Source organism: Cimex lectularius, unplaced genomic scaffold (genome assembly GCF_000648675.2).
Source record: "Cimex lectularius strain Harlan isolate CLEC.00 unplaced genomic scaffold, Clec_2.1 scaffold27, whole genome shotgun sequence".
Lineage (NCBI taxonomy): Eukaryota > Metazoa > Arthropoda > Insecta > Hemiptera > Cimicidae > Cimex > Cimex lectularius.
In genome coordinates, this window is record NW_019392670.1 from 2,037,788 (window position 1) to 2,055,821 (window position 18,034).

Below are 18,034 nucleotides of genomic sequence, written 5' to 3' on the forward strand. Positions count from 1 at the left end.
GGCTAAAGCTAGTCAGATCACAAGATCCTTCAGGCTTAACTTTTCTTCTCCCAGGAGTAGGAATCTCAGCCTGCAAAGGTTTCTTCTTCCTGAATCCTGTCTGCTACTCTGACCCTATAGTAATCTGCAGAGTCCGGTCAGCAGTCCTGTCATTCTAGTCCTAACACGCCCTAAGTTTAGTTTATAGGTCTTTTTATGAACTTTTTTGCATGGCTGTGTCCTAGTATACAATCCCATTGAATCGAATGTTGATGATGAATGATCATCGATGATTAACTTGCAACAACGCTGTATGTAATTATTTTGATATGAGATTTATGAAAAATATGTTGGATTGTTGTAGGTTGTCCGCCGACTGCCGAAGCCTTGTTGTACGGTGTACTCCAACTGCAGAAAAAAGTGAAAAGAATGAACACTTTTCAGATGTGGTATAGAAAGTAAAGTTGCTTCTTAGTCATTTTAAAGATAACTTACAAACGATTGTACATAATTCATAATTTAAACAAGGATAAATAAACTGATGTACATTAATTCAACCGTGTATAACTGTTTTAAATTACCTTTCAGTAGGTGTATATTATAGAAACATTATGAGATGCAATAAATAACTGTTCAAAGTGTAATGTAAAATGTTATAATGTTCTCTCATATAACAAAAAATATTTTACATCTTAAGAAATAATGTGTATAACACAATGAGAAAAGCTTATGTATGTGAATGTTAAATAAACTTTATAAAGAGGTTCATTTATTTTTTAGTTTTAGTGTAATATCGAAGGAATACTTCAATTTGTGTTATTTTGAAAGTTCAGTTACTATTTTTCCTTATTAATCAGGAAAAAATGTGTTGAAGGCAAGTGAAAAAAGTAGAAAATAACAAATGTTTATATTTTAAGTTAAAAGTATGATGTACCCATGCCTATAAGTTCTTTGTGCTAATTGGCAGCTGCATTTGTCAATTCATTGCCCTTAATACCTTGTAGCTAGGAATTCAGTAAAAAGTAATTGAAAGTGAACATCTGAAGGAAATTACATCTTAACCCAGCAAAATAGAGTTAAACCAGAAATTTCCACACAATTAAAAAAAAATAGTTCATGACTTTAATGAATTAATATTAATCACATATTTGATTATTTACACTCAATTTGAAATTTAAGTAAGCTTTTTGATAATTTTTGTGTATATATTGAATCAATTGAACAGGAGAGCATAGCATATAAAATAGAAAATTATCAGAAAAATATAGTATTTTGAACAGTTAAGAGAACAAATGGCCAGTTGAGATGTCATAATGAACAGTGAAAACAACAAATGGCCCAGGATAGAGCCCTAAGGGACACATATTGATAGACAAACCTACACATCATACAGCCTGTATTTGATTATCTAAATACAACAAAACAATTTTACACACTGACCTAAAAGCATTTTTGAAATAAAATGAAACAATAATAGCACAGTTATTTTGATTAATTTTTCTATAAATAACCTCAGTTATTTTTAGTAGAACGTTAAGAATGAAAAACAGATTGAAGGGAGTATAGCGTTTTGTTTTTTCAATGGGAGATTCCTTTGACTGTTCATAATCTTGGACAAAAAAGTTGGTGAATTTAGTTCGCAAAACAATGAATTTAATTTGCAAAAAGGTGAATTCAATTTGCAAAAGGGTGAATTTGATTAGCAAGAGAAGAAGAAGAGTGAATTTAATTTCCAAAAGATTGAATTTCACTAGCAAAATTGCGAATTTGATTTGCAAAAAAGTTAATTTAATTTTGAAAAACTTTGAATTTGAGTGACAAAAGAGTGAATTTCATTTACAGAAGTGCGAATTTAATTTGCAAAAGTGTGAATTTGATTTACAAAAGAGTTAATTTGATTTTGAAAAACAGTTAATTTGATTGGAAAAAGTGTGAATTTTATGTGAAAAAATGAGAATTTAGTTTGCAAAAGTGTGAATTTGCAAAAAAGTTGAATTTGATTTGCAAAAGGGTTAATTTAATTTATAAAAGGATTGAATTTGATTCGCAAAAGTGTGAATTTTGATTTTGTAATATGTGAATTTGGAAAAGGAATTTAATTTTAAAAAGGGTGAATTTCGCTTGCAAAATGGTGAATTTAATTTGAAAAACTGTACACATTCTTAACGGTCAAAATAGGAAGGTTTATTTAAGTGACTACCAATTGCAACAGTTTTTTAGTTGCAGTATTTATTATAAGTTTATTGATTAATATTCTATTATTTACTATAATTTTTATTTTATTTTTCTTGTAAGGTTTATAACAAAGGCAGACGGTTGAAAAACCATGTCATAGGAGTTTTTTTTGTTCATTGAATTTTGACAAGCATATTATCATTTTTCTTATGCATCTATCTATAAGCATATAAAACTTTTTTCTATGTATCTACCTATCTACATAATAATAATAATATAATGTAATTTTAATACAAAAGGAGGAATTTTATTACGGCCAGGATTTTTTGTTTCTTTAAACTTGGGTTAAAAAATACTTAAGAGAAATTTGGCTATGATTGAAGGACCAGGGACAATTTAAGGGGGGGAGTTCAACAGCTAGAAATTCAAATTAACGTATCGTTACTGAATGTTTTTATGTGGAATAATAGCTTTCGGACGTAAAACAGGCTTGTTTATATTTTGATTTTTTTGCATTGAAAGAAGTTTTCTTTTTTTAAGAATTCGAGGCGTTTTGAAATAATTTTGTAGTATATTTTTGTCAGTGCTCATCAACTTGAAGACAGGTGAATGGTGGGAAAATCGTACCTGTACCGGTTGACAGTATCGATATCATCTCGGATCGAACATTGCCAGGTATTTCTCAATATTCAAGAGAAATTAGGCCACGATTTAAGTACCAGGGACAATTTAAGGGGGGAAAGTACAACAGCTCGAAATTCAAATTAACGAATGTTTTAATGTGGAACGATAGCTTTCGGACATAAAACAGGCTAGTTTATTAACCTTAACTTTTTCGCATTAAAGAAGTTTTCTTTTCTTCTTTTTTAAGAATGCGAGAGTTTTGAAATAATTTTTGTCAATGCTCATCTGGAGTACTTGACTGGTGAGTGGTGGCAAAATCGTACCTGTACCGGTTGACAGTATCGATATCATCTCGGATCGAACATTGCCAGGTATTTCTCAATATTCAAGAGAAATTAGGTCACGATTTAAGTACCAGGGACAATTTAAGGGGGGAAAGTCCAACAGCTCGAAATTCAAACTAACGTATCGTTCCTGAATGTTTTTATGTGGAATAATAGCTTTCGGGCATAAAACAGGCTGGCTTTTTATCTTGAATTTTGAGCATTCAATGAAGTTTTTTTTTCAGAATGCGAGGAGTTTTAAAATTTTTTTATCAATGCTCATCTGGAGTGCTTGACGTCTGGTGAGTGGAGGCAAAATCGTACCGGTTGGCAGTATCGATATCATCTCGGATCGAACATTGCCAGGTATTTCTTCTCCCCTTCAGTGACAGTTGATTGTGTACGAATTGTTCTTGGATTGAAAAAATATGCTTTTATGTATCGATATCCGTATGGCCTCGCAAATCAAATCACGATTCACGTCTGACTGAAAATAACAGAAGGCCCTAAACAAAGTCGACCCAGACGAGCCGTCGAGGTTGAAAATTTTCAAATAATCCGTCTTTGTTTCGTTTCGAAGAGCCAGGCCGAATAAAAAGGTGAGGCGATTTTGTAAATATTTACCATCGTGTCCGGTTGAAATCCTTTACAGCTGCCTCTTAACCTTGTTTCACGCTTGTTTTTTAGAGGGAAGCTTTAAAAAAGTACACATTTTTATTAACCCTTTCGTTTCAATCCTTTATTTATATTTCAATCTTCTTCGTTGTTTTCTTATTAGATGGAGACCGAGACGGATAAATGCCAAGAGGATACGGCGGAACAGGCGAAAGAGGATGTTCCCAAACAAGAGGTATATTTATTTTATTTTTTCAATTTTGTCACTTTGATTGCTTTGAAGCTTTTATCAGACCCGCTTTTGAGACCTTTTTGCGTCGAAAGTCCGGTCACCTTTTTTCGGCCCAGCGGGATCAGAGACTTATTTTCAAAGTTTAAAACACGAAAGTCAGCTTCTTAGCTCGTGTGACACAATGTAAAATAAATTAAACAAATCTTTTAAAAAACATTTCTATCGATCGACTATATTAAAATAGTTTAATTTAAATTCCGATCTATATTTCAAAAGTGCTTTGTTCGTCGATTTGCTTTAATATGAAATTATAATTGATTTTTTGTTTCATTTTAAAATAAAACTGACGATTTGTTACACAGACAGTATTAGATTAGGATTGCACACTTGAGATTTCTCTGATAAAAGACTGTCAATTGGTTGTACCGACATTCGTTTTCTTCTGTCTCTCTTTGGGATTTTTTGACTTAACGGGCTGTTAATTGGCCTGTTTTTTCATTCTCCTGTATGTGTTGGGTTGAAAAAAAATTCGTACACTTGCTCTTTGGGCCTTTTAAAACTTTTGAATAAAATCACTCAAGTGCTGATGGCGCAATGTCGAAATGTGTGTGAGTGGTTCAACAAACCCGATGGACTGAATGCCGGTTTAGCATAAGTGCTGATTTTCCTGATTTGTGCAGTGTGAGTTTAACTTTTGTTCCCCCTATATATTTTTTTATGTTAATGGAGTTTTTTCCTTTCTTTTTTATGGAAAACCCCAGTGACCTAAACTTTTATTTTTTGTCTACTTTGTCTTGGACAAAATGTTTTGATCTACAAATGGGTGAAAAATCAAAAAAGCCTAGGTTCACGCCTGTTTTTTTCTTCAATCTCAAAACTATAAAGGATGTTTATACGACTTCGCAGGCATATGTAAAGATTTGGAGTGAAAAAAGACTGGGCAGATATTGCCCACAAAGAGAAGAAACAGCGGAACACGTCCTCTGTTGGTGCGAAGGCCTATATAGGCTGAGATTCCAAATCCTGAGAGAAGAAAAGCCACAGCCTGTAAGATACACCATAGGAGTCCTTGAAAAAACTTTGGGGTCTGGTGAAAAGCCTTAAGCGTAACGAGGAGCTCAACTCTCTGTGACATAATCCAAAAAGTCCTTTTAAAACAACAGTTTCTACTCACAGTAAGTTGTTTTCCAACGATCCGGATTTCGAGCTTTTCGCTCATCATGAATGATGGAGTTCTACCTTCATCATTTCTATTAACCCAAGAAGGGCTAAAAATAACAGAAGAACTGCTGCTATACAATGTTTGCAAAATACATCCGCAACTATCAAAAATTAAATCATAGGTGACATTAAAAAGATCATCTATACTTTATCTATTATAAAAAAGAGGGTGTATTTGGGGGTAATGAGAAAGCTGACACACTGGGTAAATATGATGCTACACAGTTTTGCAACACTGGAAACATACAGATTCTCTATATAGATCTTTTTAAACTTTTAGAAACGAAACACCAAAAAGAATGGCAAACAGTATATACATCTTCAGACAAGGGAATGGTTATAAGACACTTCTTCCTCTCATGACAATAAAATCATGGTTTGGACATGGAGAAAAAAACACCATACGACATTAAGAAGTAACCACAGCATTTTTGCTGCGTACTTTCATATGATTGGTAGGAAACACCACCCCAATTGTGAGACGTGCTGAGTAAAGGAGGACCTTAAACACACAATGTTCACTGTCACAAATATACCTTAGTCAGAAAATAATTCTACGTGGGTTCGCAGAAGGGAGGGATAGACATCCAACCGGTGGAATGGAGAGCTCTTGCTGTCTCTCAGAAATCCCAGTGTGTGTAAAATTATTAACGACTTTTTGTGTGATGTTTCAGTGAAGATATAGTTTGTGATGTTAAAAAGTAAATTGGTCAGTACTATTATGGCTGTATACATTTTTGATACCAAAGTAAAAAAAAAGAAAGATGGTCTCAATAATGCCAATTTCTGGTGCATTGCTTCAATTTGAGAGCAGTACATTTCGGTATTGATAGTTTCGCCAAGGATTCAATAAACTGTAATAAATCAGCCCAAATGAAGCCCACCAAAGAATCACTATCATGTTTTTTATGAGTTACGGGCTTTGGAAAATATGGTGCTACAGAATGTCTGCTGTTATCGTAGAGAATCCATTTTTCATCACAAATAACAATTCTATCCAGAAAAGGTTTGCTAATATTTCATCAAAGAAATGTTGCACTTACTTTGTAACGATGATTTTTTTGGTGGCCATTTAATGCATAAGGAACCCAACTTTTGAGCTTTTTCGCCTTTCCAATTGCCTTAAGGTGGACAGTCATAGTCGATTTGCTAACCGAAAGATTCTCAACAAGTTCCAGAACAGTCGTTCTTGGATTTTCTTCAACCAAACCTCGCAGAACAACATCATCTAGGGTAGAAATCTTTCCATGACCTTCTTTGTCTTCAAGGTTAAAGTCTCCCTCTCAAAATTTTTTTAAACCATCTCTGAAGAATGCTCTCACTCTCACTGCCATCATCCCAGACTTTATTAAGACTAGATTTTTCTGGCCATTTGGGCACTGTTCTGACCAGTTTAAACACGTAAAATGAAATTACATGAAAATCACGCATTTACATCTTAGTAAACACTGAATTATTACCAAGTAACAAAATGCTACTACTGAGGTCAACAAACATTTTCATTTGGAAAAGGATTAAAAACAGTAAACAGTTTATTATATAGACGGGTAATTGGAAGGAAACATGAAAACCAGTATTATTTTCTGGACAACCCAATGTAATCCTTTCAATTTGAAATATACACAAAGATGAACATGGTTATTCTAAATTATTTTCTGACCAATTCAGTGGTAATAATTAGACTAAAGTAAGAGAGCATTGTGGGTCGTTACATTCGTGTTGTTAAATTGGATTGAGTTATTGAGAAATTGCAAATCCACATGATGTGAGTTTCAGGCCGGTTAGAAACATCATAAAGAAATACAGTGAGGTGGGTTCAGAACTAAACAAACGGCATTCTGTGAGGCCACAAAAAAGAAAAAGTAGCACTCACAAAATAATAGCAAAAACACCCCCTATTTCTGCCTCTAGCAAAGCTTCAAAGGTTGTGTCAACTTCTAATACAACTTGCAGTGGGCAGTCAGTAAAGAATGTAAGCTGTATAGCTCATATAATATTTTTGCTGTGATGGTTGCAAATACATATGTATACAGAAAGAGCAAATACTTTATTTGAAACAAAATTGGGGTCTTTTCTGTTATACGACCACACAGCTTACATTACTAAAGCTCTTTTTATAACTAGGTTTTTTTGATGTGTTATAAGATGTGTATAAAATTCAACATTCCTGGATTGTAGCACTAGAAGTGAATTTTAGCAATACTTACCATGAAGTCATTGTTGCCGAGCACCACATACTTGTGTTTGACATTCAGTGCAGATTTCAAGTTCTGTTGATAATCAAGTCCCCATTTTGGCTTGTGTGTGAAATATACTAAGGCAAAGATTGGTGATTTTATTCACTAGCTTGACCAATTAATATCTTACAATTAATTAAGGTTTTTAGTTGAGATAAAAGCGGCGTATCAAGCCGAAGATCGTGGGTTCGAACCCCGCTCGTGCCATTGACTTTTTTTATCTCAACTAAAAACCTTAATTAATTGGCGATTTTCTTGCGTCATAAAGGTTTTCTATATATGTGTTATTGAGTTAATGTACCCGAAATGACTTAGTGCATGTGAATCAAAGTAGCCATAGAAGTGAGAAAAGGTACATGATTAGAAGAAGGGAGCAAATTATCGTTTGATATTATTTTTTTGCATATTCATGGACAAAATAACTAAAAATTACTATGCTGATCAACTTAACATGAATCAAGCTCCATTATAGACCTGAAAAACTTATTACTAGTAATATGTATATATTTTCTTCTTCAAAACTTCAGTTTTTTTCCCCTTTCCAACAAGGGTATATCAACTTTGAGGTTATATGAACCCTCAGAATGCTGGTGTGGGGACGTCCCATCCTTAGCAGCATCATCCAGATATCTGTGAACTACTATGAATAATAAAACAGTTCTGTTTCCTCCAAAAATCGCAACAGGTGTCCCAAATACATACTGTTATGTCTTAGCACAATTCACGTATTTGGTGGTATTCCTACTCCCTTTCTCTAAATCAAAATTTTAATGGTTGAAGGCGTTATCAGCAATTTGGGAAACCATTTTTATTATTTAGTAGTATTAGTCGAAGCATAAGGCTTTTATACTGTTGATAAGAGAAGTAGGCCATTTATAACAAATGAAACATAGTTTTTTATTTTAAAAAAGCTTATATTTATTCAAATATAAATTTACATGTTAATTATTAATTATGACACACTAATGCAATTTTAAGACATAAACATTACACAATGGTAGAAAACTGTTGACTATTGAGTTATTAATACAATTAAAATGTTTATGATCTTTATTTAATTTTGGGTTACAAAATTGATGGATTGTGCAATGTAATATATAAGGATCAAATGTAATGAGTATGAGGAAAATCCGATTGTGTTTTTTTCACCTCCATCCTTCCCTCTCGTATCTACATTGTTTCTTGTAAGTAATGTTTTCTTTCAGTTGACGTCTTCTGAAATTGAAAAAAATGAAGAGGCTAAATTGAAGGCGAAATTTCCTCAGGCTGTGGGTGGAGGCCTTGGCGGGCATTCTGCATTTTTACAAAAGAAATTAGCTAAAGGGGTATGGAAAATGGCATTGTTTTTTTGTCAATTTTTTCTCTTTAAACGAGGATTAATAATTTCTATGTTTTATTTTTCAAGCAAAAATATTTTGATTCCGGGGACTACCAGATGGCTCGACAAAATATTCCCACATCAAAGAAACAAGCGCTTCAGTCCAATATATTTAGTTTTGGCACCGGTGAAACTATTCCTACACCCGAAAGTGTACCAGTTCGTAAAACTTCAATAATTCAGCCTAAATTTCATCCGTCAATTTCACCACCTAACTCGACTCCATGATAGTTTTGTGATGCAGATTGGAGGTATACGTTGCTAAGAAATCATTCAAAATTATCATTTGGGTCATGACAGTTTCCAATTAAGGATGTTTTAAAAAAGTAATTCAACAGTTATGCGTTTTCTTTCATGTTGTGAGTTTGTTTTCTGTGGGAGTGGTCCACAATTACTCTAGAAATATGTATGAGTAATTTATTGTTGTAAATGCAAATTTAAGAATGTTGTCCTTTATGTAATAAAACTTTAAAAATCACACTTTTATGTATTTTATTTCACATTCTTTACCTCTAATTAAATACTCACAATTACCATCACATGATATGTCAAATATGTTGTCTATCGACATATTTGATGACAAAACCTGGGAAAAAATTATTTGCTTGTATTGTAATTCAATTGTATCCCTGTTGTGTTTTTTTTAAATTATTATTTATACTCTGAAAATGGTTTATTATTTATCGGATTTTTAAATGATGTTTTGCTAGTTTAAAATTGAGGAGAAATAGGGCATTTTTGTCATTCACGTTTTTGTTATAACTACAGTAAGGGAAAAACAGGGCCATGGTAGCCGAGTGGTTAAGGCGTCAGACTAGTAGACTAGGCCACAATTGAAAGAAATTAACACATGTACTTATCAGTGGAAGGTCTGGGGCGGGATCGGATCTCAACGACCCTGAATTTGGTCCCAACTTCCCTTACTGGCATTGGTTAATCACAAGGGATTTGTTTTCCACTATGATAATGCTTGCGCTCGGGTCTGCACACATGCTGGAAATTTTTGGTGCCCACCTGGGATGAACTACCCCATTGTCCTACCCATGCCTGACATTTCCCATTCAGATTTTCATTTAATCCAGGTTCTGCAAAACTGTATCAATGGGAAAGAATTGACTTCGCTTAAGGACTGCAGATGATCGAGGAATTCATCAGTAAAAACTTGAGAAGTTCCGGGAGGTCGGATGTACAAAATTATATGGATGATGATGGCAAGGGGTAGTGAAACAAACCAACAAACATGGTTCATATAATTGACGAATGGATTGTGTTGTAATTATCATCATTGATCACTAAAACATAAGGCAGACTACCTTAATAAAAAGTTGTCATTGAATGTGTTGTAAAAATTTGTTGTTAAATTAAGGAAAGTAGATGGAAATGATGGAAACCATTATATTTATCTTTAGCTTGAAAATCTGAGGTCATTCTAATTTCCCTGTTCTGGGTGGTTTTGTTAGACGTTTTTCACTGAGTACAGACCATCCACAGAAGATAGTGTGCTGAAATTTGTTTTACGGACAAAACCAGTAAGGATGGACAATTGGTCAGGGATGAACAGGTATAGGTTAACTTCTGTCTATTGCGGTAATTCTCTTTTATGGCAAAACTATCCCAAAACACTTTGTCATTTTAATCTGATATATCGTTACCAACTATTCTGGACTGCCTGTCCTCACTGGGTTGGTTTGCCAGACTGATAATTCACATTATTGAGTGTGACTATGGTGAAATGCATCTCACAGATCAACCCAGCGAGGATAGGCAGACTAAAATGATCAGCAATGACCAAATTTCAATTTTGTCACCCCTTAAACGTAATCTCATACTGTAATTTTAATGCTGGCCTTTCATTTACAGTTTCATGCTCCTAGATCTTCTACTTTTATCTTTACAATTGTAAAATATACTGTTTAATACAGGAATTATATGTTCCATTGGAGGTGCCCTCTAATAGCAAATATCTGTTCACAGAGGCAATATAAGAAAACTTCTGAACTAAAATATTTTTCCTTTACTTCTAATCTGTAAATATGTTAATTGCGTATCATGAAAATTAGAATTTTTTTTTAAATTTTTAATACATACTTTACCAACTTTTATAATCTAATGTAATAACTTTTATAATGTAACTTGGTTACTCCAGCCAATTTTTTATTTTGACTTAATGTTATCAGAAAAAAACCCACATTTTTTCAACTTTGATCTATTAAAATTAAATTAGCACACTAATATCAGAACATGTAGTCACTTCATACAAATGCAAAAAAATTTTTTCTCGAACATTTCCATCACATTTCTTTTTGCTCTGAAAATTACAACCGTTTATTCTTGCGGGTTGTAAAAGATACAGGATTCTTGCAAAAATAGCACATTGGAATTCTTTATGCCCTTTCTTTTTGTGTAAAAAGAGCATGCTTTGCCAGTTGATTCTCGGCGTTGTAATCTTATATTTAGGGGCCTAAAGTTTTCCAATGAGACTGACCTAACCAAATTATTTATTGATTTTTTTAATGAAATAACTAAACATGTGTAACCCTGGGTGAAGGAAGGTCTGTTAAGATATTTTACTGGTAGCTTTTACTCTTTTTTTCCTTGTGCTACCATATTAGTCACTTACATTCATGGCAAAAGTCACATAGCTTAAGTGGTTAGAGCAGGTCATGGGTTTGAATCCTGCTTGTGACACTAGCTTTTTCATCTCAATCAAGACCACAGATAAAAAGTATAAATAATTACATACAATAATACATGCAAATAGTGGATCTGGCATTTGTGACCAAGTGGGGGCTGGAATCAATGGTAGCCGGAAAAGCCATGTTGAACCATGCAGATCTTACCATACCACTGAGAATTCTCTACCTCATAAAAAATGGTAGTCTTCCAGGAAATCCTTTAGCACAATAGACAAAATTTAAGTACTAAAGAGATCTCTACAACTCCAAATGACGAAGGGGGAAAAGGCCCAAAACAGACTGGATTAATCAATTTGGTTGAAACCAACCAAAATAAAATGATTGTGACTGAATATGACTGGAACATCAGACCATTACACATGTGTAGTAATTTGAACCATATTAGTTTAAACTTGTTTTGTTTGGCTGATTATGTGATAAATTACAATGTTATATATTTTTGTACCCACAATATTTTGATATATTGGCACCGTAATTAATTAGCAGCATGGCTTCTGACTGGTGCTATACATTGAACTATTAGAAAGGGACACACATTTATTGCATGTTGCATAGTTCATTTAAAACTGTCTGTTTAAATTTTCATTCCCTCGCCTTTGACAATATCTAAAATTACACCTTTAAAAAGAATTTTCTGTCCCTTTTGGTGTTGTTCTGGACAGCAGAAAATGAATCATTGGGTCAGCAACCTTGTCAATAGCAGCAGCCGGTCATCTCTTGAAAGATAGAAGTTTGGTACTAGGACAAAAACTTGGCAATGACTGACTGTGCTTGGAGAAGACTGAAGCAAACAAAACGTTTGATTTGGCCAATGTGGTTTATCCCCACTTGAACCTATACCTACAATTCCGTTTGCTTCAAACAGCCTAGAGCAGCCTCAGGCTGTTTTACTAATCCGATGTGTTTTCAGAGTCAATGCCAACAAACAAAAACTTTTCTAAATTATTATTTGTAGTGAGAAAGATAATTAAAGATGTTTTACCAAGTGGGGTGACTGGGTAACTCCACAGAAATTAGAACTAATTATTAACATATTGACATTTTCTCTCAACTGTTCATTTCTTCTAATGAACATAAGAGTAAGCTAATATCAACATTCACAAGACATTAACATCATTTATGTCATCCGTAACATCCTAATAATCTCTTCAGACTCTTTTTTAGCACTCATCACACTAAAGAACAACTCCTTAAATCCAGACATCCAGGATATTCTTACAAAATAAAAAAATTGTCAAGACAATGGAGTAAAAAAATGGGAATCCTCTTCCAGGCGTTGAAAGGAAGAAACCTTTCTAACCCGGCATCGAATTTGCCATTCTCGGCTCACCCATAAAATTCCTCCTTGAAAAAATTTCTAAACCTATGTGTCCTCTCCACCGCTCCACAAAATCCTCAAAGACCTCCAATTCATTCAATAAGCAATATTCAACATCAAAAAACACAATTTTTAACTTCTTAACAGACATCCAACTAATAGATCAAATGTAATTTCACATTCTGGTAATTCTTGTTTCCTCTACTGGCGTATCATGCTGGTGGAGTGGCAGTGATTCATTATGGCGATGCCTGTCCAGGGTCCTGGGTGCTAATCAGTCTTGGGCTGGATTGAGGAGTACTTCCCCGGACTCTGAGATGAAAGGATCTCCAATGATCTTGAAGGTGTTGATGGTGACTAGAAACTGACCTGTCCTCAATCAATGCCACAATGTTATGTTCAAAAGTATTAGCTGCAAGAAATCTGTGATGCTCCGTTTCCGAGCCGGGGACTGCCACTATGCCACGGTTTTCGAGAGCTTCGCTCAGATGGAGCCAGGTTGTACCACTGATACTGTACAGAATTAAGGCTTGACCAATAAGGTGTCTTTAAAAACAGAAAAAAAAAAAAAGAGAGAGAAAACATTAAAAAACCGGACAAATTGCGACTGTAGAGGGAGGATTAAACGGGACACTATACTAAGCCCGCAAGACTCATCAGTGTTGCAGAAGTGTCTTGTTTTGTCTTAAACGTCAACCACACTAATAAAATTAATCGACTAGCTGATAAATTAGAGGTTTATATTAAAATTGATCAAAAAATTTTAAGAAGAAGAAAACTGAAAGTAAAAATTGTTTTGGGTGATTTCTTACCTTTTTGTTTCGATTTAATCCATGCATTGAATTAGAAATGCTTCCAGAGTATTTATTATTTTATTCCAGTTTCGTTTCAATTGTTTGGCAAACTTTACTACGCTATAGGACTGCGGAAAACAGAAAAACCGAGAAATTATGGGAAGATGCGATTAGAAAATGACACGGAAGATGGCAATAGGCGTGAAATAAAATAATTCATGTATTGTTGATTAAATTTTCCTGAAATCTTCCATTGAATTTTCCATAAAAAATCCTATATGGGATATCAAGTCGATTCCCAGCTTAAAACCGATTTATGTTAACAATTAAAAAAGAATATAACAAAAATATGATTTTTTCTTTTAGGTATATTTTTATCAATACATTTTTATTGAAAACAGAAATAATTTTTCATTAGAATAAATTTCCTAATACATAGCCTACCTAAATTTAAGTTTTTTTACTGATAACTTTTCATAGTAAACATGATTTTGTTGATTAATATTATAATAAACAGATTCATAACAGATAGAATGTTATCATTATATTTCAATTTAAAAATTAAAGGGTACCCATAAAAATACCAGTATTTTTTAATAACAAATTTAAATTATTCTGGAAAGTGTGAACTGAAAAGAAAAGTCCAAATATTTAAAAGTGGATTTCTTCTGATCAGTTTCTGGTATTGTGTCAATTAATCCAAGGGGTCAAGTGAGTTCGATGTTACGGATTTGACTCGTTAAATAATTTTGGTTTTGAACCACCTTACTATACTTAGTTTTCTCTCTACATATTTTAAACATGGCTGTAAGTTTCACTGTCAAATTGGACACAAATAGTGTTCTGTTGTGCTCGCAATGCCGTACAGAATGTGCATTACGAAATTTCACGAGTATGCCTTATAAACTTACAGATATTTTATAAAAAACTTTAAACAGATAATTTGATTCGTATTCTATTAACATTACGGTGTTTTGATAGTTTGAAAGATATGTGGTGATTAGTGACCGTTAATCGATATTTATTTAGAAATCGTGAGATGCGGTCTGGTGTGATGTAGGTTTCAGAAAAACATTTTCTTTATCGTGCCAACGTTTCGATCTTTATTGAGATCATCTTCAGGGCCTGGGATTTACAAACATTGTTTATATATTACAATTACATTTTGGATGTGGAAAAGTGAATTTATACAATGCAAAATGTATTTTTTTTATATATTCAATCAAAGTATTTCTACTCACTCAAAGTGTTTGTCTTCTGTGTAATTGTGCCATTCTTGCGTGTCGTGTCGAGAGTGCCAGTGAGATTTTACTACTTTGTGTTTATATACGTTGGATTTTGAAGTGGTGGGAAAGGATGTCGGTATAGAAAAGACATTTTTGTGCAAGGCTTCGGCTTCTTTGAAGTGAAATAAGCCGACAAAGGGGAACAATGTGTTGGTAATAGTTCGGCCAGATTGTCCTTTCAGGATTATGTAGAAAGGGGATAAATAGGAAAAGGAAAGCTAAATTGTTGGAAAATTAGACTATGTGAAAAATATTTGATGGGTGGAATGTAATGTGATGATATATGTATGTTATCTGTATTGAATTTGATTAATGATATTGGCGTAGCTGCGACTGAGTTTACATGTGTGTGTTCTGTAATTGATGCTGTGTTTATCTCTGTTGATATAAACCATTTCTAAGAAATTACGTTTATGTTTGTTTTGTTCTGTGTGTAATACTTTTGGATTTTTGAAGTCAAAATTGTGTTGGTGTTCAAGATTGTGGGTAGCGAGTGCTGTAGGATTTTGTTTAGGTTTTTTGCAATCATAGATATGTTGCTTTACTCTCCTGTCCAGATATTGGGATGTAAGACCGATTTAAGTTGCCGGACAGTTTAAACAGTTGATCTTGTAGATTACGTCAGATTATTTGTTATTGGTGTGGTATCTTTAATTTTGGAAAAAAAGTGTTTGAATTGTTTTATAATTTTTGAAAGCTATTTTGAAGTTATCGGACAAGAGAAATGTGTTTAATTTATGTGATAGGCCTTGGAAAAATGGTATGGAAATGTATGCTGGTTTGTTTGTATTCGATAGACTTAATGTAGTATTACTTAATGTAGTGGATGGTGTTAGTGTTGAGTTGTAATTGTTGATTATTCTGTTAATTATGTGTTTAGGGAAGAGATTGTTATGAAGGATCTGATTGTATATCTTTATGTTTTTATGGTGGAAGGATTCATTCTGTGAAGTAACCCTTTGGCCGTGTTTATTATTGTGTGAAGGGGATGGTGAGATGAAAAGTTGAGGTAGCGATCTGTGTTTCTTGGTTTTTGATACCAATCTGTGATTAATGTGCCATCTGGTTGTTTTATTACGAGTGTATCTAAAAATGGTATTTTTTTGTTGTTTTCGATTTCATGTGTAAATTGTAGCGTGGGTGAAAGCTATTAAATGTATCTAATGTAGTTTGAATTTGATCTGTGGGAACAGCTGTCAATATATCATCTACGTACTTAGTGAGGAAGGGTAATGTGGTATGACTGTATTTAATAGATGTGTCATGATTATGTCTGCCAGTATCGGGCCTAGGTTGCTACCCATGGCTATATCAAAAAGTTGTTTGTAAAATTGATTGTCGTATGTAAAATATCCGTTAACACAGCAGTGTCGGATCATTGTAATGAACGTGTTCTTTGATCTTAGAGTTGTGTGTGGTGTTATGTTGGGCCATTTATCTTTAATAATGTTCAGTGTTGTGTCTATTGGGATGTTGGTAAATAGTGATGAAACATCTAGGGATATGAAAGAGTAGTGTGAGGGAATGTGGATATTATTAATTTTGTTAATGAAATGAAATGAATCATTTACATTATATGTGTTATCTGTGATGTTGTTGAGTATGTTGGTTAGGCATTTTGTGGGTGAGTTTACAAATGAAATTATGGGTCTTAGAGAGTGTTCGGGTTTATGTGTTTTTACAGATCCATATAGTTTCGGGGGTGTTGGTGAGTTGTTTTGAAATGAACCGGTGACACCAGACCGCATCTCACGATTTCTAAAAAAAGTTTGAACGATAGTTTTTGCAATCATACTACGAGAAAATGTACATAACAGCTTAAAAAAAACTTGATACTTCTTATCAAAGGTAGTTGTGCCTGTGGATACAGCAGGATGTGTTGAAAAAACCCGTTCGAAACTCTACTATGGTCGAAATATATTCCCGCATTTCATTCAAAAGTTTCCACAGTTCCTGAGAGTCTTTGAAATGCGGCAAATCTCCACCTGTTTCAAGCCTGGTGCTGCTGTCTTGCATAGTAATATCTGACTGATTACATTCCATAAATTAGGAGGTCTAGCTTGATTTTCTGAAAACAATTTATTACAGTCATTCTAAATATTATGGTTTAATAAAATCATGTAATATTGCCATATTATTTAACTAATGGAAAAATATTTTTATATTTTTGCTCCCCCCCTCCCAAAAAAAAGTAGCTGGATTGGTGTTATATCTTAGATATTGAAGCTGGCTGAAATTATACATAAAAATTGTCCAGACCAAAGCGTGTTATAACATAGTCAGTTTTAGGCCTAACAATCTGAAACTGGGTGGAAAAATATTAGACGCGTGTCCGAGCGTTCTTGCCATTATAGTGGTGTGATGTCTATGTTGTATATGTATTTCCGTGTTATTACATATAATATCATTTCATTTTATCAAATCTAAGATAAGAAAAAAATAATCAGGATTATTTCAATTAAATATTCTTGTCTTGGTTGAGATGAAAAAGTTAGTGTCACGAGCGGGATTCGAACCCAGGATCATCGGTTGGCGACTTCGATAGGGTTCATCGTTCCACCAAAACTTCCTACAACTGTTATTTATATCCATATTTACTTTGTTTTAGACGTCAGTCTTACAGTCGACGTTGGTCAAAGTAACGGCCGTTTGAAACGGTTGGAGAGAAGCGTAAAAGTGAACGTCGCCGATGGGCCGGGCCACCGCTCGTTGGTCTGACCGAGTGCCTATAGCCATCGCTCATTGGACCCAGCGCGTTGTATAAAGGAACATGACAAGTCAATTCATTCTATCATCGGACATTTCTGGACAAGTTATTACTGTCAAAATGTTCACCGTCGCACAATTCGTCGCTCTGTACTATGGCACCACGTCTAAACTCGCTAACATCCAGGTCAAATTCGATTTGATAGGCAAGTTACCACCTGAGAGTTCATCCACGGTCTTAAGGTATGTCTCCTGTTCTAGGGTTCATCTTTCCACCGAACCTTCCTACAACTATTACCTCATCCACCTCTTTTGATGTTACATATAAACTTACTTTTTCTATGCTTCAGATATTTGGACGATCGTTCGCTACTCTGCGCACTGTTAGTTTCGCAGCTAATTGGAGTAACTAATCAGTTGAAGATCCCTAATTTTGGGTGAACTGTTTTG

At 34.0% G+C, this 18,034-nt stretch overlaps 1 protein-coding gene and 1 long non-coding RNA gene across 3 annotated transcripts in view; one reads left to right on the forward strand and one right to left on the reverse strand.

Moving 5' to 3' along the window:
• Window positions 1-3,485: 3,485 nt before the first annotated feature.
• Window positions 3,486-9,264, forward strand: LOC106667244 (cAMP-regulated phosphoprotein 19). Of its 2 annotated transcripts, none has more exons than XM_014395084.2 (4): window positions 3,486-3,700; window positions 3,880-3,951; window positions 8,612-8,731; window positions 8,812-9,264. In XM_014395084.2, the coding sequence occupies exons 2-4, from the start codon at window positions 3,880-3,882 to the stop codon at window positions 9,010-9,012; spliced, it is 393 nt and encodes a 130-aa protein (XP_014250570.1). In that variant the 5' UTR covers window positions 3,486-3,700; the 3' UTR covers window positions 9,013-9,264. The 2 variants fall into 2 exon arrangements, with proteins under 2 accessions (XP_014250570.1, XP_024081026.1); XM_024225258.1 differs by lacking the exon at window positions 3,486-3,700 and adding an exon at window positions 3,722-3,805.
• Window positions 9,265-16,643: 7,379 nt separating this feature from the next.
• The window catches only part of LOC106667241, an 86,438-nt gene continuing 85,047 nt past the window's right edge, over window positions 16,644-18,034 (reverse strand). Inside the window, exon 3 of the long non-coding RNA XR_001340524.2 lies at window positions 16,644-16,946. This is a non-coding gene — a long non-coding RNA (uncharacterized LOC106667241). The remainder of the gene's footprint in view (window positions 16,947-18,034) is intronic.